Below are 25582 nucleotides of genomic sequence, written 5' to 3' on the forward strand. Positions count from 1 at the left end.
TAGTTCAGTTCTAGTTCAGTTCTAGTTCAGTTCTAGTTCAGTTCTAGTTCAGTTCTAGTTCAGTTCTAGTTCAGTTCTAGTTCTAGTTCTAGTTCAGTTCTAGTTTAGCTCTAGTTCAGTTCATTAAAAAAAATATTTTCAGTCTCTAATTTATACTAATCAATAAATCAGAATAAAAATACAAACCTGCTGATGCGGTTGCGTTTTCTGGTTCCAGGAGAAAATTTATTATTATTTATTTTTGTAGTTTATTTTACCTTCTTCTTCATTGGCATTCACAGAAAAATATTAGAAACATGACACGGCAACTCTAAATGTAAATAAGAGGAAATTCGTAAAGAAATTAATATAAATTTAAGTTGTCAAAACTATCGCCAATCATCATTTCACCAGAATATATTTCACGTTCTTTTTTCATTTTTTTCGTTCACTAACTATTTTGTAGTGAAAAATTTCCCTGCTGTGAAATTCGTTGATGAAATTTTATATACATTTAACAGCTGTTCCTTACAAAATCAACTATTATGAAAGAATTTGCTTACAACAAGTTAACGATAGCAATTTTCCCTTCAAGGGAAATGAAAATGTTCACTTCTATTGTCGATTGGTGTGAATATATAAAAATAACTGCCTCCGCATTTTTTTCTATTCTCAAACCTTTTAATGTTTATTTTTATAAACATTTTATTAATTTCTTTTTGCATCAGCTGTTTACACTTTTGCCATTTTTTCTCAAGTTTAAACCGTCTCCATTGGGCGCTTAAACTAGCAAACAAAATTAACTAACTGAATACTTAAAAACAACTTTGAAGGATTAATTTTAATTTAATCCTTAATACTTCAACTAAAGATTGGTCCTTAGACATTGTTTTGTTTGGGAACTATTCTTATGACGTAGTTTTGCAATTTACACGAGTTTGATTAACGTCATTTCATGATAACAATCAATGTTAAAAATTGTTCTATTATCTTTTAATTGTTTATATATTTTTTTCTATAAAAATTAAAACTGTTATCAAATATCATGTTAATATTTTAAACAATAGTTATTTTAATTAAAAGAAGTAAATAGTTAGAATTATTTTGAAAACAGTGGTTTGGTTTAACCCTAATAATCAAAATAAATTCTTCAAAATTCTTCAATTCTTAACATAAATTAATATAAATTAACAAAAAACTGCATGTTTAAGTCAATTGTTAAATTACAAATATCAAATGAAAACCTCAAATAAATGAATCCATTTCTAAAATTAACTATGACTAAAATTTAATTATATAATTTTCTATGTTTACAACATTTTTTAAATAATATCGATCGTACAGATTTTCAAAATTAAAGATAATTCTCAAATTATAAAAAAAAACAACAACTTGCCAAAAAATTTAATTGTCTAAAGAAAATTGCTTTTATATTTTATATACTCTTAAAATTTCATTTAAACATATTAAGCGAAAAAGTAAAAACAAAATTTAAACGAAATAAAATAAAAGAAAACAAAAATAAGAAAAAAAACTCTCAAGGTGATTTAACGATTTGTATTTAATAAAATAGTACTAAACTATACAACAAATATAGGAGAGACTGCAAAAAAAAAAAAAAATAGCAAAAAAAAAAACAAAAATAAAATAATATAAGTTGACTCGAATGTTCAAATAAAATAAACAATATCTAATCTAAATAAATAATATTAGTTGAAATATAAGGCACTAAACTAAAGAAAACAAAACAATGCAAAAGAAAACAAATTTTTTTTTAACATAAATAATAGTTTTTTATGAGAGAGAGATAACAATTATGAAATATTTAAATTTCTTTAAAAGATTCAATTAATTAATTGTTTATATCATTAAGAACATGTAATTTAATTAATTTTTCTTGTTAATTACAAGAATAGACAAATAATTGTTTAAAAAATACAGAATAAGAATAAAACCTTTAGAATGCAACACAAACAAAAACCTTCTTTGAAATAGCGCGCTGGCTTACAGATAACAGCTTAAATAAGTGCTTACAAATGGGGTTTTGTTGTACTCGTAAAAAATTGCTCACATTGTGTACGAAACTGGTCATATCGTTCGTATTACAGTGTCGTATTGTGAGTTAATTAAAAGGGTTTGTCTACGTACATATCTCTCAAAAGGGTTCTATAAATCGACATTCGAATAATCGAACAATCGACTTTTTGTCGAAAAAGTCGAAAAGTCGAAGTCGACTATTTTTTTTTCCAAAAAAGTCGACTATCGTCTGTGAAAAAAGTCGAAAAGTCATAAAATGTCAAAATTAGTCGAAAAGTCGGAAAAAGTAAAAATTAGTTAAAAAGTCGAAAATAGTCGGAAAAAGTCGAAAATGCAAAAATAGTCAAACAATCGAAAAAAAAGTCGAAAATCGTCGACAAATCTAAAATATTCGAAAAGTCGGAAAAAGTCGAAAATTTTCAAAAAAGTCGAAAAGTCGGAAATAGTCGAAAAAAGTCAAAACAGTCTAAAAGTCGACTTTTAACTAACTGAAAAAAATTTTAAAAATCGACTTTGCATAAAATGCCAAAAGTTGAAAAGTCGACTTTTAACTAAATGCAAAAAGTCGAAAAGTTGACTTTTACCTAAATGCAAAAAGTCGAAAAGTCGACTTTTCGTTTCACCTATAGAACCCTATTTCTCAGTCATAAATGTATGGAATAGTTTCTAGTCATGTCTATAAAATGATTTACGGACTAGAATATGGACTGGTCTATTGGCCTATGTGAACATTTATATAATAATCCACCGATTAGACTGTGAACTAGTCTATGGATAAATCAATAGACTAATTGAAAGTTTTATGAACAATTATACTGATCTATGGACTCGTCTATGGTCTTTTTTATTCAAAAGTATATAGATTAGTTCAAAACCTGGTTTTTGGACAAGTGAATGGACTAGTCTATTGGCTGATTAAAGCAAACGTCTATATACTGGTCTACTGGACTAGACTATGGACTGATCTATTGTTTGGGCTCTGAATTGTTTTGATAAAGAAAAATGCTATCAACTAATCTTGGAGCTAGTCTATGAACTATTCTATGGGCAAATTTTTGGACTAATTTATTATCTAGTTTATGGACTAGTACATTCACTAGTCATTGCTACGTAGTCTATTTATTAGCCTAGTCAAAGAACTATGGACTAGTTTATAAAGAAACCTTTTAAATAGTTAGTCTATTGACAAGATAATGGACTAACTTATGGGTTAATTAAAAAATTAGTCAATAGACTAATCTATTGTTTATTGACTATTAGCAAGTTTGCGGACTAGGATTTGACATAATGTAGGAACTAGTCTTGGGATTAGACTATTTACTACACTAGTTATAATAGTTCACAAAATATTATATTGGTTAGTCTTTGGATCTAATCTTTTGATTAATCCATAGTCTGTGGAATTTTATGGATTTACTAGTCTATTTACTAAAGAGAAACACCGCCCGCTCCTCCCTAAAAAGAACCCGCGGATCCACAACTGATCACTTTTACTTATAATAAATTTCCCGGGAAAGAAACAGGATTTAAATGTTTAAATAAATAAAAAATAAATATTTTTATTAATAAAAATCATTAGAAAATATAACTTTTGACAAAAAAAATCTAAAGCAATTAATTGCTTGTTTTGATTTTACAAAAATATTTGGGTCGCACTGTATATTTTTAGATTACACTAATAATAAAATGGCACGCTTTTAGCAAATGCTTTCATTTTCTAGTATTTTTTTATTTATTTATTTTTTTATAAACAAATTTATGTGTCTACACTAACATCTACAGTTTAATATATAAGATTTCTAACACCGGCTAGCTTATCAATTTTATAAAAAAAAAAAATTTTTATAAAAATATTAAATATTTAATATTAAAAAATAATAATTTTTTATACCTTTTTAACAAAATCTTGCCACCTTTAGAATTTTTTTTTATTTTTTTGCAATATAATATTTAAAACCATTTAATTTATTGTAGGTCATGGTTAAAAGAAAAAAATATATATGAGTTTTTTTGCAAAAGTTAAAAAATTTTTTTAAAATCATTTGATTTTAGCAAATATAAATTCTGTTTTGTTACAAAGACACAACTTTGTCTATATTTATCTTATCAGCTAAAAGATTAAATTGTTAATAATTTAGCAAAAAAAAAAAGAAAAAAAAAATAAATGAAAACAGATTCAACCAGCAAAATTTTCTATATAAATATACGTATAGACAGACAGACAAACAGACAACACCGCACAGTGGGTGTTAAAAATGTATATTTATTTTAAAACAAATACACAAGTGTTTAAATTCGGTTAAATTCAAAGTAATATTTAAAATTTTCATAAATGTTTATCTTAAAATTATTTAAGTTTCTGCTTAAAGCGTTTAGTAAATAGCAAATAACAAGATAACAAACAGCTGATTATAAGAATCCTTAAATAAACATAAATGATAAATGTTAAAGTTTAATTTTGATATTTTAAAATAATATTTAAATTTGCTTACTTTTAAATTATTAAAAAAAAACTATTTAAAAATAAATAAATCTATTTTCTTTCTTATTTGTCATTCACTGTAAGTTGGTAACATGTTGTAAATCAAATTTTGCTGGCATTTTTTTTTTTTTAATATTAATGTATAATATTAAAATAAAATGTAATATTTAAAAAAAATCAACAACCAGTCTCTACAATAAAATTTTAATTGTTACTTTATAACAGCAAATGTAAAAAAAAAAATACATTTATTACTACACGAAACAACAGAACAAATTTCTGTATAACAACAAATTATAAACAAATTAACTTATTTTTTTAAATACAAAAAAAATCAAGGTGATTTTAAGTGAAATTAAAACAATAAACCTCTCTTTTTATCGCCTTTTTTTAAATAATGAACAAATTTTCTAATTATATTTTAGTTAATTTTATTCTTTTGTTAGTATTTCTTTTATTTATTTATAGCGCATTGAAATTGTATCAAAGTAAAAAACATTTTAAAATTTATTTTAAATTTATTTTTAAAATTGTCATTTGTGTATTTTTTTTTGCATTTTCTTAAACCCCATTGTTTTGTTTTCACCCTTTCTGTCGTTCTTTCGCTCTCTTTGTCTTCTTCATAGTTGAAAATTTACAAATGGCAAAGACCTATAATAGAAGTGTTTTACATTTTAAATTTGTACATTATTTAGAAATTGTTTAGTTTTATGAAATTTGTTATTCATGATAGTTTTAATGATTGCAGCGATACTCAGAGAGCTCTCATAACAGCACTCTCTTAAACATGAAATCATGAAGAGTGACAAATTTAATGTCTGTCAATATGCTAAAGCAGGCATGGAAAATCAGTAATATTGTAATATTTCTGTCCTTTTTGACATTAAAAAAAGAAGTTCTTGTAAAGTTTTGTCAATAAAATAGTCCAGAGACCAGTCATGTCAAGACACATTTTAATAATAAACAAATCATAGACTTGTTAATGCACTAGTCAATATACTAGTAATAGTAAGTCAACAGATAAATCCTTAATTTATAGAAGTATTTGTCATTTGACAGTAATCTATAGAAATGTCAATGTATTTGTCATTTGACTAATCAATAGACTATTAAGTAGAGTAGTAAAAGTTTAGCTAAAGTGCTGGTCAACAGACTAATATAGTGTAGTATAGACTTGTCAATAAATGGGTCAAGAGATCATTCAATAGACTAATCAATAAACTAATTTATAGTAAATAAACTTGTCAAAAAACTAGTCAACAGACTAGTTAATAAACGAGTCAATAGAATAGTCAAAAGACTATTAAGTAGAATAGTAATATTTTACACAATAGACTAGTCAACAGATCAATAACAATCAATAAACTAGTCAGTAGTCTAGTCGATAGAATTGTCAATAGAACAGTCAATAGGATAGTCAACAGACTTGTCAATAGACTATTAAGTAAAATGGTATTCGTTTAGTCAATAGACAGACAAATCAATAGTCTATAGACTAAACAATAATAAATAAAACAAAGTTTTTGTTCTTCCGAAATAATTGTTTTATTGTTTTTGTTAATTGTGTTTTCTCACTTATAACTTGAATTTAATTGGCCAATTACGCTCAGTTAAACTAAGATAATATGTAGCTTTACTGATAACTGAAAAACACGAAACATATATTAAACCAGGTTTAACCAAAGAATGAAGATCATCTTTATCAGAAAAACTCGCCCTTAGTTAAACTAAGATAATAAGTAACGTTATTGTTTACTGAAAAACACAAACCATATATTAAACGAGGTTTAAAGAAGAATGTAGATTACCTTTATCTGAAAAAAACTCGCCCTAAGACAAATCAAAATGCTTTGTAATTTCACTACATTTACATAAAAACCTAGTTACTTGCACATGATTGCAAATAGAAAGCAGCGAATGCCCACTTTTAAGATACTTAAAGCAAAAGAATAAAAGAGATCTATATCCGATCCAAAGAGCAAATAGAAAACCAAACTTAGAAGTTTTCTCGTAAAGCTTTCACTAGTTTGTTAGATAAATGCCATTCCTTTTAAGGTTACTTTTATAGAAGTCAACATTTTGCATAATTTCTAAAAGTTCATTTACAAATTTTTGGAATTTTTTCATAATTTTACAAATCTATTAACCACCACTACTAAAATCACTTCCTTCTCTTGCAATTTTCTTCCTCTCTCTCTCCCTACTCTACTAAACCTCTAGTTAACTTTCAGTAGTTTATTTTTCTAAACTTTCTATACAAAATTTTCTAACTTTTTTCTAAAACAAATGAAAAAAAAAACAGTAAAAAAATAAAATTAACCAATAACAAACCTTATCATAGATCTAGGCCAGCTAAAAAATTACCCTTCTTAAATGATGACACTGAAAATACTGAATCCGAAGATGAAGATTTCTGTACCGATGATTCCGATGACAATTATGGTGGACGACATCGTAAAAATCTCAAAATAACTAATCAACAAATAATATCATCATCATCCTCTTCTTCATCATCATCATCATCGTGTTCGTCTGCAACGTCACCTCATTCTGATAAATATCATCATCATCAGAATCATTCACATAATCAACATCATAATCATCACCATCACCTGGGACATGGTATTAAACGTAAAAAGATTGAAACTATTGCGGTGGATTTGGATAATGATGATGCCTGCAGTGAAGATGCCTTCATACGTAAAATAGCCAGTGCTCAAATGCCGGTTGAAAGTTCAACCACAAATATGTCCGCTATTAACACCAGACCGGTACAGTTACATAATCAAAGCTCTCATATAGCTGCATCCACTAGCTCAAAGTAAGAACATTTTTGTTTAAAATCAATGATTTTTTATATGTAGTTTACGAAAAATATTTTTAAAATCTCTCTTTTATGTTTTGTATATAAATATGGAGTTTGTTTTTGTACAATTATTTTATATTACAATAATTTATATAATGTTTTCTTTTATGTTATTGTAATATTTTTGTATAAACAAAAAAATACCAAAAAGCAAAATTTGATTTAATGTTTTTAATCCAACACCCTCCTTCCCGCTTAATAATACTATTTATTTAGTGACAATATATTTTCGGCCGCCTTGAATAACTAACACAATTTTTTTTTGATGTAATTAGTTTTATTTATAATTTATTCAATATTTTCTCTAAATCATGACCATTTTTTATTCATTATCATTTAATTGTTTTATTATTTATTATATTATTATATAAATTATTATAAACAAATATTTTATTTATTGTTTTTCTAAATTCTTTTTTCCGCATAGATTTATTGCCGCCAGTGCTAGAGCTATGACCAGAGTGGCTCATAAAAGACAACCGGCCACCCCGCCAAATAGTGTGGCCACTTCATCAAATGGTCGCATACAATTGGAAATTGTTTCACAGCCAGAACAGCAACACAGAGCCAGGTATTTTACTAAAATATCTGTTTGCCTAATATGTCGTAATTCACTGTAAAATGATATCATAAAAAGAAGAAACTTTAGGAACTCAAATTATCACTTTATAGTGATTGAAACTTTAAGGGCCGATCTTTAGATAAAAGATTTGGGATTAAATTAATATCAATCTTCGAAAGTTGTTTTCGAATACTCAAACAGTTAATTTCGTCTGCTAGTTTAGCGCCCAATGCAGGTGGTTTAAACTTGAGCAAGAAATGCTGAATTGTAAACAGCTGATGCCAAGAAAACTAATAAAATTTTTATTGATTTATTAGTAAAAATTATGGGGACTTCCAAAATATATTTTTTGTCTTAAATTGATGTTTTCATTAATTTTCATATTTAATTTGCAATTGTCTCCTTTTTTCTACAAAAAAATGCGTTATTTTGATAACAAACAGTTACGTTTTCTGTTGTTTTGTATGGCAACACTGCTAAGTTTAATCTTGTACTCAAAAACATCAAAGATCAATTTATTTTTACATTAACTAATCTGATTATTTATTGGCATTTAATTACGATCTCAAAAACCCGTTTGAAAATTTTTAAAACTTTACAAAATATATAAAAAAAATTTCAAATGTCATCATTTTGCAGTGAATTACACTATTAGATATAGAGCCCTGGTATTTAATATTGTTTATTTGTGTTTAATTAGATATCAAACCGAAGGTAGTCGTGGTGCCGTCAAGGATCGTAGTGGTAATGGTTTTCCCATAGTACGTTTAGTGGGCTATAATAAGCCCACCTCTTTGCAAGTATTCATTGGCACCGACATTGGCCGTGTTGCTCCACATATGTTCTATCAGGCCTGCAAGGTGGCGGGCAAAAACTCCACGCAATGTAATGAAAAGAAAGTCGATGGTACAGTGGTTATAGAAATTGATTTTAAACCAGAGCAAGATATGACTATAACATGTGATTGTGTGGGTATACTAAAGGTAAGTTTTATTAAATAATACAGTTTTTGGAATTCAAATTAATTGGTTTTGAAAGTTTAATTTGGAAAAAAATTAGAAAAACTTTTCTTCAAAAACACTCACTCTTTTGTAAAATTTTGCTAAATGAAAAGTCTCTGAAAAGAAAAGCTGTTTACTTTAAATCGCCTTAAAAAAAATTATAAATTTCTTTATACTAAAATGGTTCTTATTTTAATCTCCTTCTAGTACCTACTCTGATAATCACAACTCAATTAATTACTTAAATAATAGAAACAAAAAAATGTTTTTTAAACATGTTAATTAATTATCGATTGATTAATTCACCGCCTCTTTGTCTCATACCCATTCACTTCGCCATTAAGTAATAAACATTTTCCCTTTTTTCATTTTGTGAGATTTTATGATTATGAAATGTTAAACAAGGTTGTCTTTTATTACGGAGCCGTTAGTGATAATAAAATAAACAAAAAAAAATTGCTAAAATAATTCTGTATGTTGTATACATTAGTCTGTTACCTTATCTTTTTGTTTGCAAGACTACAAACATACATGAATAATGTTTAATTTTTGTTATCACAATATTTTCTCTTTTCCCTGAAAGCGGAGAGGATTATAATATATTTTTTTTAATCATATGTTAATATAAACAGTTTTTTCTATAAAGAAATATCAGATTTGTTTAATTAACCCATTCGAGACCCATATTTTGTAAAGATGTCTATGATTTTTGATACTCAATTTTCTAGGGAAATTCAAATTTTTATCGAAATCTCAAATTTATATTAAAATTTTGAATTTCCAGTGAAATTTCAAAATTTTAGTAAAATTTTGAATTTCAAGTAAAATTTTGAAATTTTAGTGAAATTTTGAAATTCTAGTGAAATTTCGAATTTCTAGTGAAATATATTTTCTAGGGAATTTCAAATTTTTAGCGAAATCTCAAATTGATAGTAAAATTTTGAAATTATAGAAAAATTTTGAATTTCCAGTGGAATTTCGAAATTTTAGTAAAATTTTGAATTTCAAGTAAAATTTCGAAATTTTAGTGAAATTTCGAAATTCTAGTGAAATTTCGAATTTCTAATGAAATATATTTTCGAATTTCTAATGCAATTTCGAAATTTTAATGATGTCTCGAAATCATAGTCGTATTTCAAATTTATAGAAAAATTTCAAATTTCTAATAAAATTTTAAATTTTTTAGTGAAATTTCAAAATTTCGGCGAAATTTGGAACTCTAGTGATATTTCGAATTTTAAATTAAATTGAAATTTCTATATTTAATGAAATTTTTAATAAAATTTCAAAATTAAGTGAAATTTAAAATTTTAGGTGAAATTTCAAATATTTAGTAAAATGTCAAATTATTAGTTAAAACTTTGATTTTCCAATAAAATTTCAAACTTCTAATGAAATTTCGATTTCTATTGAAATTTCTAGTGAAATTTTGAAATTCTAGAAAAATTTTGAATTTCTAGTGGATTTTCGAATTTCTAGTGAAATAAATTTAAAGTGAATTTTCGAACTTTTAATGCAATTACGAAATTCTAATGATGTCTCAAAATTACAGTAATATTTCAAATTTATTTCGATATCTAGTGAAATTTTTAATAAAATTTAAAATTTAAGTAAAATTTTAAATTTTAAGTAAAATTTCAAATTTTAAGTGAAATTTTAAAATTCAAGTGAAATTTTAAATTTACAGTCAAATTTCGAAATATTAGTTAAAACTTTGATTTTCCAATAAAATTTTAAAATTCTAGTGAAATTTCAATTCCAATTTTTAAAGAAAATTCATATTTTAAAACTCTATTAAAGAAAAACAAATTTCATTCCATTCTGTTTTAAAAAGTTTATTTTGTTGGTGATAAATTCAATTCTACATACTCTGTGATAATTTCTTAAAAATTCGCTCAATTAAAATTAAGTTTTTTTTTTTTTGTAAAAAACCTTAAACTTCAATAAACTTATTTGAATTAATAAATCTCTTCTTTTTTCGTTAATAGGAACGCAATGTCGATGTTGAACATCGTTTTCCAGAACATCTTGCACAAAAGAATAAAAAGAAATCAACACGATGTCGCATGGTATTTCGCACGCAATTAACACACGACGATGGCACCGTCGAAACACTACAAGTCTGTTCTAATCCCATTATATGCAGTAAGTTATTATAAAAATTTCAACATTTTCAATATTTTATATTAACAATTATTATTCTCAACCAGCTCAACCGCCGGGTGTACCAGAAATTTGCAAAAAATCCCTTAACTCTTGCCCAGTCGATGGTGGTCTGGAATTATTTATAATCGGTAAAAATTTTCTCAAAGATACACATGTGATATTTCAAGAAACCTATGAAAGTGTCAGTGGCAACAACGATGATGATCTGAAAACAGCCGCTGCATCAGCAAACGATATGTCAATTATAGGAGCTGGTCTATGGGAACAAACAGTGTTGCCCGACAAAGAATATTTACAGCAAGTAAGTGATTCATCTATAATAGTGTAATGAAACGTAATAAATTTTACTTTCGCTAATAATTAATTGCAATTTATTTATATTCCTATAGACCCATCTAATATGCACTGTGCCACCGTATATACATCAAAATATATTAAAACCAGTCACTGTGCAAGTGGCAATTATTTCGAGCGGCAAAAAAAGTGAACCCCATACATTTGTTTATACGCCAAAGGGCACCTATACACCATTAGCGGCTGCAACTACGCTAAGTAGTACAAATACAATACACAGTAGCTTATCATCGGCCCAAGGTATTTATTTTTGTTTATACTTATAATAATTATTTCATTACATACTTCGTATACGTAACGTACTCACTATTGTGTACTAGTACAACTACTACGATCACTGCGATCACTGCGTCTAACTACAACGTCTAACTAAGTAGACGTAACAAGTAATTACAATTACAATATTTCGAAAATGTATTCTATTAATATTATTATTTGTTGCTAAATTACTACGGCATTATTTTTGTATTTGAAACGTAAACCGTTGTTGCGAACAAACAATTTTATTAAAATCTACTTGAAAGAATACCCACATATAAGTACCTACCTCTACAAAAAAAAAACTGAAAAAAACTACATATATAAATAAATAATTAAATAAATACTTACATATATAATTTGTTATTGTTTCGTTAATTTGTTTTAGTCTTTCTTAGTTTTTGTTATGTTTTGTTATTTTATACTTAAATTGTTTTATTTGTTTGTACGATCATTAATAATTTACTTGCTAATAAAAATATTTAGTAAAATGGCGCCGTTGTTGTTTAGCCGCCGCCTTTTTTCGCTAATTTCTTAAATTAGTATTTATCCATTAATTATTTTAACTAATATGTTAACAACTATCGCTTTAAACCAATTAAATTTTAAGGATTCCAAGGAATAATAATTTTTCGATTTTTTATAGGCTTTTTCTACGAAAACATTTAGTTTTAATTACATGTTTTAAAAATACTCTAAAAATCAAATGAACAGAATTAATTTTAGTTTAGTTCTAGTTCATTTCTATGTCAGTTCTAGTTCAATACTAGTTCAGCTCTAGATCAGTTCTAGTTCAGTTCTAGTTCAGTTCTAGTTCAGTTCTAGTTCAGTTCTAGTTCAGTTCTAGTTCAGTTCTAGTTCAGTTCTAGTTCAGTTCTAGTTCAGTTCTAGTTCAGTTCTAGTTCAGTTCTAGTTCAGTTCTAGTTCAGTTCTAGTTCAGTTCTAGTTCAGTTCTAGTTCAGTTCTAGTTCAGTTCTAGTTCAGTTCTAGTTCAGTTCTAGTTCAGTTCTAGTTCATATAAAATAAGTATTTATGCATGCGTTAGAATTTTTATCTTATAATTAAAATAAAAAAATTATTAACATCACATAGGCGTTTCAATTAAATAATAAAGTCAATAACAACATCCTAATGAAAAAAAAGAACATTTATCAAAAATCTTATAAAATAAACGTCAATTATAAACGTTTCTAGCTAAATGCTTTTAACAAAATGCTCTTATTATTTATTAATATTTTTAATCTTTCTGTTACAAGACAACAAATACATTTGTGTTTAATATTCAATTTACTAGTTGTTATTACAAATCTTATTATTTATATGTAATTTAATTTTCTTACATTAAACGAAACAATAACAATTATATGATCGACAAAAAACAAAGATTATAAATAAAAAGTAAAACCAATAAGAATATATGATTTAAATCAATTAAACGGAGAAATATAACAACAGCGTACGTCAAATATTGGCACGTTCTTAATGAGTGCTCTTTTTTGAATTTTAGTGCTTATAAGCAGATACAACTCGTTTAGTTTAACACATAACGTTCGCAGAAATAACAATCTGTTTTACAATTTTTTTTTAAATATTCAACAATTCAAATTATCAATTACATTTTGTTTATATTATTATGAATACTATTTTACTATTTTATATAAAACAATCTTAATTTTTCTGATTTCATAAGAATAAATAGACAGATTTTTCTATAAATAATTTATAGTTTCTTATTAAAATTAAAACGAATTATTTGATATGAATTGTAATTCTTTGATTTTAGTTTTATTTTTGTCATTTAATTATAAAACAAAAAGATAAAACATTTTATTTACTGCTATAGCAACTACGAGCGAAAGTACTATTATATTAGTTTTTCAATAATTTACAAATTTTATTATCTATAAACTAAATATAATAAATTCTAAATATTATACAACGTAATATTAAACAAAAAAATATAAATATGATTTAAAATAAAAAAAAAAATCATCACGATTATAAGTCGACTACGTGTTTCAACATAAATGATAATGTTAAATCAATGTAAAGAAAAATTCTTTAAAATACAACATGAATAGTTTTAAAACTTTTTAATGGATGTTTTCTTTAGGACAGAAATATAAACTTAGTACTTATAAAAAAAACTATCAAAATTAGTAGTTCTTTCTAGTTCAGTTTCTGTTCAGTTCTAGTTTATGTTCTAGTTCAGTTCTAGTTCAGTTCTAGTTCAGTTCTAGTTCAGTTCTAGTTCAGTTCTAGTTCAGTTCTAGTTCAGTTCTAGTTCAGTTCTAGTTCAGTTCTAGTTCAGTTCTAGTTCAGTTCTAGTTCAGTTCTAGTTCAGTTCTAGTTCAGTTCTAGTTCAGTTCTAGTTCAGTTCTAGTTCAGTTCTAGTTCAGTTCTAGTTCAGTTCAAGTTCAGTTCTAGTTTAGTTCTAGTTCAGCTCTAGTACAATTCTATTTCACTTTATAAATATTTTAAGACAAAATTATTGCTCTTTTAGTACTTTTAACCACAAAACATTGATTTAACATATTGTTATCAACCTGTGTTAGCGAAATCCGAAATCGAAAATGAAAATTCGGCATTTAGAATAATATTAAGTTTCAGAAATCCTTAATTCTGCATAAATTTTAAGATTTTTGTTTTATCTAGTAATAACTATAAAAGTGCAACTATAATAATCAACAACAAGCAGGAGGCAGAAAATTCAAAACTAATCAAAACAACTCTGCTCAGTATGATTGGATCAATTTATTATTATTACAAAAAAGCAGTTCGAAGGATAAAAATAAAAGGAAATGTTCAATAAGAAATAATTTTTTTATTAATTGATGCTTTAATAAGGGGAATATGATTTGCGATTTTTCTTGAATACAATACGAAACAATTAAAAAATTAAAAATTTAAATGATTTATTCAAAATTTTGTTGTGAGATTGTGTGTGCGATTGTGATTCTTTTCCTTCTACTTAATTAATATTTTTATTTTTAATTTGATTTTTAAGTCAACTTTTATTTTCTTAATTTTTTCCAATTATGGGTGGGTTTGTAATATTGGTTTCACAGGTGTGTTTGTTAGGAAAGTGTGTTTCAGCTGGTGTTGCATGAGTTTTTTTGTGTGTGTATGAGTTTAAAGCAGAGTTTTCTTGGTTAAGATTTTGAATTTTTAAACAACAAACAGTCAACGAAATTCCAGATTTTTATTGATTTCTTAAAAAATACAAGAATATTTTTTTTAGCATCAAAACTAAAAAGTTTTTCATCTTTATTTGAAATTTAAACTTAAAACAAATAAAAGCAACAAACGACAAACAATTGGATATAATTTGTTAGAAATTTTTATTTCAATAAATTTTGAAAGTACAACCATAGAAGCTAAAAATGAAATTCACATGAAACAACAAGAACAAGGGAATTTTTCTAAAACAACTGTAAAATCTCTAAGAAGTAATAATTTTCCCCTCTCAAACTCAAACTAAAAAAATAAAAATTATACAGTTTATGCAGTTTATAAAGCAATTGTAAAAATTAAATGTGAAACGAAATGAAATCAACGCAACAATTGAATTGATTGAATCAGAACCAACCCCTTAAATGATTTTCAATTATTAATTAAAACAAAAAAAAAAACTAAACCAACAACTGCAACAATTGCAAATATCCACCAAAAAAATAAATTAAAAAAAATACAAACCAGGATTTTTTAAACAACATTAATCTGAAAATGTTATTTTTACTTTATTTTCCTTCTCTTAGCAATTTAGGTTCGTGAAATGCGATTTATTAAAAAAATATTAAAAGAAATATACTTAAAAACTCAAATAAATAACTATAAATAATACAAAATATATACATAGATCAGAATAAAATGCAACCGATTTAGACAAAACATTAAATAGAAAACCAAAAAAAAAAATATATAAGTTGAAAACACAATATAGAATATGACAAGAAAATCAAAACACTAACAAGGTCCAACCAATATCAAGAAACCGGAATTTAAACAAAACAACAAATGGGAGTGAACAATCTAGCAAGCAAGATAACAAGATCTTTTCATATTAACCAGATTTGAAAAGGAAAAATCTCTAAATGGAGAAATGAGAGATAATTGATGCTATAAAATGATTTGCTTTAAAGAAGCTGGTTTTTATTGAAAAAAAGTTTGAAAAACAACATGAGAATAAATGGAATAACCAGACCTTGTGCTGTTTGTTAAACTACAAAATGACGATCATCACCTCCACTCACTCTCATCTTTAAGTCATCATCCTTCCTTCCCCTCCTCCAGCTGCTGACTGTATGTGTATGTGTTCTACTACCACTACCACTTTCAAAATCAACACTTGCTACATCCACTGTTACTGCTGCTTTGGTGCTGTTCATCATCTGCTGCATCGTACATTAGGGTACTGGTTTAAAAAATAAAACTGAAACAATTACATTTTTTTCTCTCAACATTTATATCTTTTATATACATTTCAAAATAATTTTTACTTAGTTTATAAAAAACGAAATAAAAATCCCCTACATAACCTCACATTTTATTTAAGTAAAATAAATTACCAAAAAAATTAGTTAAAAATATATAATTACAAAACTTTTTAAGCCACTCTTTCTTGTCAATTTTAATATTAGTGCTACTAAATTATGCTAACTTCTATTACCTATTACCTTTGCTTTTTCAAATACTACCACCTATCCACCTTGTTATCCTTCTAAAGATTCCTTTTATCCTAAAACTTTTAACCGATTTTCTGTTTTTATGTTTTTATTTATTTCGTAATCTAATTAACACTTAACATTTGTAACTATATGTTTGAAAACGCACACACACACACACTACATTTGCAAGAGTTAAAGCAAAATGTTATTGGATATATCATTTTTTTCAGAAATGTCATTGACATTTGAAATTCTAGTTCAGTTTTAGTTCAGTTCTAGTTCAGTCCCAGTTCAGTCCCAGTTCAGTTCTAGTTCAGTTCTAGTTCAGTTCTAGTTCAGTTCTAGTTCAGTTCTAGTTCAGTTCTAGTTCAGTTCTAGTTCAGTTCTAGTTCAGTTCTAGTTCAGTTCTAGTTCAGTTCTAGTTCAGTTCTAGTTCAGTTCTAGTTCAGTTCTAGTTCAGTTCTAGTTCAGTTCTAGTTCAGTTCTAGTTCAGTTCTAGTTCAATTGTAGTTTATTTCTAATGACGCATTTTAATTTTGCTTCAATACAAAAATTGAATCATAGAAAAAAATACCACCCTAATAAATAACTTTATTAGTGAACTGAATTGAAAGTATTGTTTGTTGTCTCAATGTCTAGAAGGTACTTCACTGGACAAATTGTATTACATGTACAACGTATTAACATATATAATTTTCTTAATTTGCTAAGAAGTTTTGTCAAATATTATATTGACGTCTGTAGTTATTAGCTATTATTATAATAGTACTTCAGTATATACTCGATAACAATAACAATTTTGCTTAAATTTTTCTTTTGTTCTACTACAACTAATTAAAAAATTATTGTTTTTTCTTACGTTTTAGTTTTAATTTCAAAATTGTTCGCTCTTTTTTTTTTTGTTTTATTATATTTTGTTCAAAATTTTAATTTCCCTTCATTTAGAAATAGTATTTTTTTCTACAGAAACTTTTCAAGCCAATATTCTCTACCCAAATAAAAAAAAAAAACAAAGCAAATAAAGGTGCGATGTCGTCTTCTCTTCTACTACCTACTACGTTTTGTTAAGTATACTACACATTTTTGGTAAAGTAAAATATTGAAATTTTTTTTAAATATATTTTTAAATCCTATTTTTATATATTTACTCTAACAAAAGTATTTCCAGTCTTTTCCAAACAAAATATATATGCATTTGTATTGTTTTCTCTATTTTTTTTAAACTCATTATTAATAACACTAACTCTCATTCCCTGATTCTAATAAACATTCATTAATTTGTCATAATACACAAACACTTCTTCTAAAATTTCCAAAAAAAATATATCTAAAATTTACTCTCTATAAATACCTTGAGACAACAGTGGCTTAAATGAACTTAGAGAAGAGTTAAAGAGAGCTTAACAAGTCGTATAGAAACCCGGAACTTTGAGCTGAAGAAAATGTGGGGAACAGCAAATGTGGAAAACTTTAGGTGACAAAGGAAGTTTACTTAACAACGTTGGTTTACTGTTTTCTATTATTTGTTGTCATTTCTTGTTCTTTGTTTTATTTCGTACAGGTTCCAAACTGCGTCTAACTGCCATGAGCTCTCTTTAATAGCCAAAAGCGTTTACAAATCAATTATAAAATCGTACACAAGTAAAAGTCCAAAATTTGTTTTTAAATTACAATATTTAAATTTTTAGTAAAACCAATTTTGCGCAGAAAAAAAAAACGTAAATTGAAATCAAACAACACTTTATTTCACCATATTTTTTCATAATTTATGTCTATTACTAGTTTTAAGTTTTTTTTATTATTATTTTAATTTAAGAAATGGCTGCGGTTTTTTAACTTTAAGAATTTAGTCTTTAGTAAAATATTATTTAGAAAACGAAAAAGTGAAATTACTTAAAGAGTCGGAGTTTTAAAAAGAGTGTGTAAGCTTGATGGTTGTATGAATATTTGCTTGAGTGTTGAAATGATTGAGAGAACAAATTTTGTGTGTGTGAGAGTAAAAGAGAATTGTAGTGAATGTTCAACTGGGTTTTGAGTGAATTTTGAATGTGCAGTTTTATAGAAAATGTGTTCGTTTAACTGTAAAAAGATTTGACTTTGTGTATGTGTGAGAAAAAGTCTTACATTTTCAGTTTTTATTTGAATACTTTTTTTCAAAATTTTCTTATAGACTTTTTTAAAAATTTTATTATTTTTTCCCCCAAAAAAAGTAATTTCAAATAACTTAGCAAATAAATGAAGAAATCAATTTAATTGCTATATAACTTCCTGAAAAAGTTTTTCAAAATTTCATTAATTACTTTACAATAACATTTATTTGTCAAGTTCTTTTTCGTCCCTGTTTTAAGAAAAAAAATTAATAATTCTATTTTAGTTTTAAGTAAAACTAGTTATTAAACAATAATTATTTAGTTTATTGTTTTAAATCAAAAGCTTTTCTTATAATTTTTATTAAATATTTTTAATTTTATTTTTATTATTATTATTATTATTATTATTAAATACCATATAAGCAACTCATTTTAGTATTTTAGTTCAATAGTTTCTAAGTGACCTTCTTTAACCCACCATTAGGGTATAATTATGGTTTAAAAGAAAAAAAATTAAAATATTCTCCTTAATTTTTAAGTCTTTCTTCTTACCAAACAAACACTAAAAAGACCTTGTTTTTTTATTAGAATTTCTACTTAAAAAAAAAAAAAACAATAGAAAATAAAATTAAATAATTTATTATTTTTCATTAAATAAAATATAATTCCTTTCAAAAAATAAAATATATACCCACCAACATCAAACAAATGAAACATTACCACTTCCTACCCACTGGGCGTTACTAATTAGTTTTCCTGTATATTTGTAGATGGCACTTTTATGGATACCACACCTGCCGCAGCAGTGGCAGCGGCCTCCGGCTCGCTCTGGCCTACAACAGAAACTAAACATGAAATTGATGCTGACATGATGCCACCACCCATTACCACACAAATGCCGATGGTTGTGAGACGGCCATCTTTGAATACTACACAGCCATTGATAACGGAACAACAATTAGTGCATCTTAATGCTGTGGTGGCAGCTGAAGCTTTAAAAACTGAACTTTTAGATGAAACTTCGCAAAACTCTTTGGCTGATGCTATACACTCACCCGAATCTGTGGTGGCGGCTTGCGGTGTGGGAGGACCTCAAAGTCCTACGGCTTTGCAATATCATTCACGTTATGGTCGCAAGACCAGCATGGATGCCATGATGTATGATAATAACAGTATGCAGGGTTTCCCTGTGGCCCCAGCGGCACCCACTACCACACCCATGGAAGTGGCTGTGGCAGCGGCCGTTGAAATGGCAGTTAAGAATGAAATTGCCAAAGCAGTGTCAGTGGCTAAAGTGGATAAATTTATAACAGATTTGGCCAAGTCGGCAAATGTGGCCGATGCCACGGATCCAGTGCCAGAACCTTCACTATTTGGTGTCACCAACAATGCTGCCATAGATCATGCTCTTACCGATATTTTGACTACACCGCAAACCACAGCTGCAGCTGCTGCGGCGGCTGCTGCCGTAGTACTCGAGCGAAGTCTCTCAAATTCCTCGGCCAGTTCGTCATCAGCTTCGGGTTCTCCCTTGTCGGGCACTTCTCCTTCCAATTCACTTACCAGTCACAATTCACCCATAACACAAGATATTATCTTGAATTCCGAACCTTCTGTACAACTAACACCCTCCTTGCCGCTACAACAATTAATGCCTACCGGTTCAGCATCCTCGGTCAGCGTTAATCCTGAAGTAAGCCAATCGACCGGTCTATCCACCGACATCATTATGAACCCCTCCGTCTCGCCTTCCACTATACTGTGTTCGGACAATGGGGCTGCCACAGCGGTGGTGCCGAATATTATGGCTCCACATCAGGTCACCATGGCCAATTCCATACTCAACGATATTGCCATGCAAGCTCAACCCACACAACAAGATGCTGCTGTGGCAGCGTTGGCCTTAAGCAACATCATAATGACACCGCCCAGTGATACAACAGTTGCAGTTCCACCCACCCCTTCATCTATGCAACCCGAAGTTACCACCGCCACCTCGACGGCCGTTAGTAATATGATCATTAAAGCAGCAGCCGATTTTATATCCAATCAAGAACAACAGACCCAACATCATCATCATTGTCACAGCAATCATCAAACGCATCAGTCACAGCAGCAACAGCAAATAATGTCATCGCAGACTGTTAATGCGGATCCATTGTCGTGTAATCCTTTGAATTTGTTATTAAATCACTCGGATGTGTCACCCAATACACAGACCAATGTTACGGCCGCCAATGCTGTTAATGTCAATGAAAATGTGTCATCACAGTTCCCCGCCTTAGGCATGTAAGTACTAATAAAATAATGTTTAATGTTGAACTTGGGAAAAACTTTCAATAATTCGAAAAAAGAAACACTAAGGGCGGGTTTCTTACTACTCAGTTAAACTAAGCTTAACTTGCTGTTAGATTAAACTCGGAACAAATTTAGGCGGACTTGAATCGATGATTGTGTTTTTCAGTTTTGAATTTAAGTTCAGTTAACTTTGTTAGTATTGCCAACTTTTTAGTAAAAAACATAAACAATGAACAGCTGTTTTTTGCAAATAATACTTTTGTAAATTTTATTTAAAAATGTTAAATAAACATTTAAAACAATAATAAATAAAACAAAACAAATCAGTTTTTTGTTTATGATTTTGAGTGAAAAGTTGGCAATACTAACAGAGTCAACTAAACTTAAATTCATAACTGAAAAACACAATCATTTGTTAAAGTCCGCCTAAATTTGTTCCGAGTTTAATCTAACAGCAAGTTAAGCCTAGTTTAACTGAGTAGTAAAGGTGAAGGGATTACATTAAAAAGTTGTTCTTGAGCACTCAATTTGTTAATTTTGTTTGCTAGTTTAAGCGCCCAATGGAGGTGGTTTAAACTTCAATAATATTTGCAAATAACACCTGTTCAGTGTTTATGCTTTTGACTGAAATGTTGGCAATACATACGAACAAAACTGAAAAAACACAATCGTCGGTTAAAGTTCGCCTTAAATTGTTCCTAGTTTAATGTAACAGAATGTTAGTTTTAAAGAGTTTATTCAGCGCAATTTGTTTCAATTGGGTCATAATTAGTAGAAGCTTTCATGAACTGTTATTAATTTAATTTTATGTATTTCTCTTTTTAAAGAACAACACCACCCCAAGAATCTCTGATTGTTGCACTGGCCACAGAAAATGCCCTACAGAAATCTGTAGCAGCGGCGGCTATAACCACCAACGGAGCCGTAGTTACCCAAGAAAGACCAGCACCACCCACACCCAATCTACATCCAGTGGCGGCGGCAGCAGTTGGAGCCGTAGCAGCTGCTGCAGCAGCAGCTGTTGCTCCACTAGCACCAATACCCCAAGACTTGACCACTATGTCGGATCAGGATCTTTTAAGCTACATAAATCCCAGTACATTTGATCAAGGTATGTAAACGGAAAAGTCTAGTCTAGTCAAACTATCAGCAACGATAGTTGTGTAATTAAAATTCTTTTTTTCAGTAGTGTCTTTTTTTAATTGCAGTCTAAGAGATGAGAATCACAGTAATTTGTTCTACAACAACAACAATAATAATCAAGAGGACCAATATCATCGTAATAATTGACCTGAAAGAAAAAGAAAAGTTAAAAAGGGGAAAAAATCACAAAAGAAACTGAAAAAAGGCTTAATTATGTTTAACAAAAGAAAATTTTGTATTTGAGTTGAAAATTTGAAAAGAGATTTTAGTTTATATTTTGCTAAATTTGGAAAAAAATTAAAAAAAAATCAAAAGTAAAATTAAAAAAAAACTGAAAATTTATTTAATAAAAATTATATGTACAAAATACACATAAACTACAAAAAAATTAAATTTAACAAACTAAATATTAACAAATGGGATCATTATTATAAACCAATTTAACAAGTCAGTGTTATACAATTGATGTTTTACTATTATAATATATATTACATTATATTATATATCTACATATAACTATATATACACATACATATATAAAAAGTTTAATTGTTTTCTTATTACATACATACCTGTACATATACACATATATATATTTACTTTTATAAATATATTTTTAATTCAAATAAATTTCATTTTGTAATAATTACTTGCAACACTTTAAAAGTCAAATTATTGTTATATTATCTCATCTCTATATAATATACAAATTTTATATACAAATTTGTTATATACATATATATACTATTATATATATGTATAGATTTATATGTTCATATAAATGCATGTTAAAAAAATTTAATGACTGCCATATAAAAACACTATTTTTTAAACAAAAAAAAAAAAAAACAAAATTTTACAAAACTACAGAAATCAAAGTTAATGATTCTTTTTTTTTAATTTTATATTATTTAACTAAGTTATGCTTATATTTATACATATATTCATACATTAATTTAAAAACTAAACTATGTATGTATGATTTACAAAAAATGTGTCTATTTATTTTCTAATAAACAAAAAAAAAACTAACAGAACTTTCTTAAAACTAAAACTATTAAATAAAATGGCTTTAAAAGCACTCGAAATTTAGTTGAACAAAATATTTAATTTAAAAAAAAGAAAACTAAATTATATATTAATAATATCTACAACTTAATTTTTAGTTTAAAATTAAATTTAAAAACTGCACTTTGTTGGTTTTCTTTTTCTTATAAACTCTAAAACCAAATTAATAATTTTCACCTAAAACTATGCTAAAGTTTTTAAGTTTTCTTTAAATTTTCCCTTGTAACAATTTATTTAACTTTTCTGTTCTTTTTTTTTTCTAGTAATTTTTGTCTAAATATCTCTGTACTGTTTTATTTTACCTAATATACGTAATATTTATTAATTTTTTTTAAATAACTTTTGTGTCACTTTTTTCATTTTCTTCTTAGAAATGCTCAAGTCTGAATTTTGTTATTTTATACTATTTTTTCATATTTAATCATAATTTTTTTTTAACTTAAAAATCCTCTACATAAAAGAAACATACGAAGAAAAGCAAAAAATTGGCAGAGAGAAAAAAATTTAAAAGACTTTTAGTTTTTATCTTTAAATTTTTTTTGTTATATATATTTTATAATATTATATTATTTTTTTTTAAACTTTATTTAACTTAAGTATTAATTAGTCATGTTTATTTGCTAAGTTTTTGTTTTGTAAATTTTTTGAATTTTTTTTCCTTCTTTTTCATTAAGGCTTTATAAGGTTTTGTTAATAATTAATCATTCTTATATATAAATATTTTTTAAAGTTAATTAAATAAAAAACAAACAAACAATTTGTTAAGTAAAAAATCTAAAACATAAGTAAATTTATTTGCTTATAATTTCTTTTTTCTTTTTTGTAATTTTAACGAAAAATTTTAAAACTTGTTTTTAAAACAACTAGTTCTTAAAAGATTGCAAACAAAAACACTTCAGATTCTTAAACAACAATCTTGGAACTAGTGTTACTTCTGCAATACGTTTCTCTTAATGGCCCCTATTCTGCATTTCAATTTGAATCGAAATTTTGTCCATTTGGCAACTTTGGTATTGTGCATTTCGATTCGACTCTCCTTCCCCCACATAAACAACAACTTACAAAAACGTTATTACGATCGAAATGCACAATACACACAATCGTAAAGCATTAAAACGACGAAATGGAATTGCTTCTTTATTTTTCTTACGATTCACATTTTTGTTGGAATACCTTTTAGTAAACATAATCGAAATGCAGAATAAGGGTCAACAACTTACAAAAACGTAATTACAATTGAAATGCACAATACACACAATCGTAAAGCATTGAAACTACGAAATGGAATTGCTTCTTATTTTTTCTTAAGATTCAGTTTTTTGTTGAACTACATTTTTTTTGCTCATTGCGTAACTGAATGCGTAAACGTAATCGAAATGCAGAATAAGGGTGAATATTGTTGTTGTTATCAAATATTTCTAAATAGTTTTCAAGAAACTTATTATTTGATATTAGTTATACATTGCTACTAAACTAGCATTATGAAAAGCATACTAGTTCCAAAAAAAACTTCTTGGAATCAATTGGAAAAAATGCTTAAAAATTAAGAATTTATTTTTTTTTCGTAATAGAAAACGCGTTCAAATGTATATATTGCATTCAACTGAACTGAATAAGATATAACGTATAACGTAGGGTATATAACGTAAATCCCTACAAATGATAAGATGTGCGGAAAAATTATCTTAAATTTTAAGTAAAATTTAATTTCGTTATGTAAAATTGATTTAATAAAAAACTTATACTTTTGTTTTTAGTAAGTGATTTAATTATTATGAATATGTGTTAAGGAATAGATATAAATTGCTACACATAATGAGGCGTATTCTAAATAACAAACTCAGTGGTAGTTTCTTCCTTTTCCTATACAAAAGGCATGCAAAAGGGAATAAACTTAAGGGCAATTATTGTTCATAATTGGACTGAATGAACTGCTTTGTATTCGACTTGTTTTGTTGTACAATATAAATTATGGACCCTTTATATCAAGTCATAATAATGAGGAGTTTGCTGTTGATGAAAATAAGCAAATTTGGTTTATTTATAAGGGAAATGAAAGATTTTCGAAAGACCTATCCTAATTATGTCCGAAATTAAATGTTTTTGAAGATTTTACTAGCAGAATTTGTATTATTTTGTAATAGTTAACAAATGTTCGAAAAATCATGGATTTACAAAAATATAATCTAAGTTCGTTTTGGGGACAAAGTATAAACAAAAATTCTCATCAAAGAGAATCCTGAGGTCGTAGGATGTCCATAGCAGACACAGAAAAACGGACGCGATAAACAACAGAAGTTTTGATACAAATAAGATCGGAGAGAAGCAACAGGTTTAATGCATACTGGTCACGCATAGACCTTGCCCTCCCCAATGAATGTCCAGTATGTGGTCATGGTCCCCATGATACCCAACCCATATTCAACTGCTCAGCTAATCCTTTCTACAATGTATTTATAGAGACATCCAGTTAAGGTATTGAATCTTAGGGCCTGGAAATTAATGTAAAACCTGCCAATAAGATTACTGTATAGTGTTAGCGGTTACAACTACAACTGAACGCACTACGTTCCCATGACATTTGGATTTTGGCTCTTGATCGACCCGATTC

At 27.2% G+C, this 25582-nt stretch overlaps 2 protein-coding genes across 2 annotated transcripts in view; one reads left to right on the plus strand and one right to left on the minus strand.

Annotated features, from left to right (window-relative positions):
* LOC124419013 (nuclear transcription factor Y subunit gamma) overlaps positions 1-2071 on the minus strand; it is a 3386-nt gene extending 1315 nt beyond the window's left edge. The window contains exon 1 of the mRNA XM_046947120.1: positions 2051-2071. Within this exon, the coding sequence (XP_046803076.1) occupies positions 2051-2071 (21 nt within the window). The remainder of the gene's footprint in view (positions 1-2050) is intronic.
* A 3253-nt stretch (positions 2072-5324) lies between these two features.
* On the plus strand, positions 5325-22100 carry LOC111675261 (nuclear factor of activated T-cells 5). The gene is made up of 10 exons (XM_046947121.1): positions 5325-5349; positions 6794-7319; positions 7792-7935; positions 8627-8909; positions 10916-11072; positions 11138-11394; positions 11483-11687; positions 19233-20751; positions 21588-21871; positions 21947-22100. The coding sequence occupies exons 1-10, from the start codon at positions 5325-5327 to the stop codon at positions 22048-22050; spliced, it is 3504 nt and encodes a 1167-aa protein (XP_046803077.1). The 3' UTR covers positions 22051-22100.
* The last annotated feature ends 3482 nt before the right edge of the window (positions 22101-25582 follow it).

The sequence above is a fragment of the Lucilia cuprina genome, chromosome 3 (assembly GCF_022045245.1).
Source record: "Lucilia cuprina isolate Lc7/37 chromosome 3, ASM2204524v1, whole genome shotgun sequence".
Lineage (NCBI taxonomy): Eukaryota > Metazoa > Arthropoda > Insecta > Diptera > Calliphoridae > Lucilia > Lucilia cuprina.

What these genes read in the sequence shown, in the direction of transcription:
- LOC111675261 (XM_046947121.1), top strand. Translation starts at nt 5,325, where the DNA reads ATGCTAAAGCAGGCATGGAAAATCA. An exon ending in GCTGCATCCACTAGCTCAAA is followed by an intron (nt 7,320 to 7,791) that starts GTAAGAACATTT and finishes TTTTCCGCATAG; the next exon opens with ATTTATTGCCGCCAGTGCTA. An exon ending in TTCTAATCCCATTATATGCA is followed by an intron (nt 11,073 to 11,137) that starts GTAAGTTATTAT and finishes ATTCTCAACCAG; the next exon opens with CTCAACCGCCGGGTGTACCA.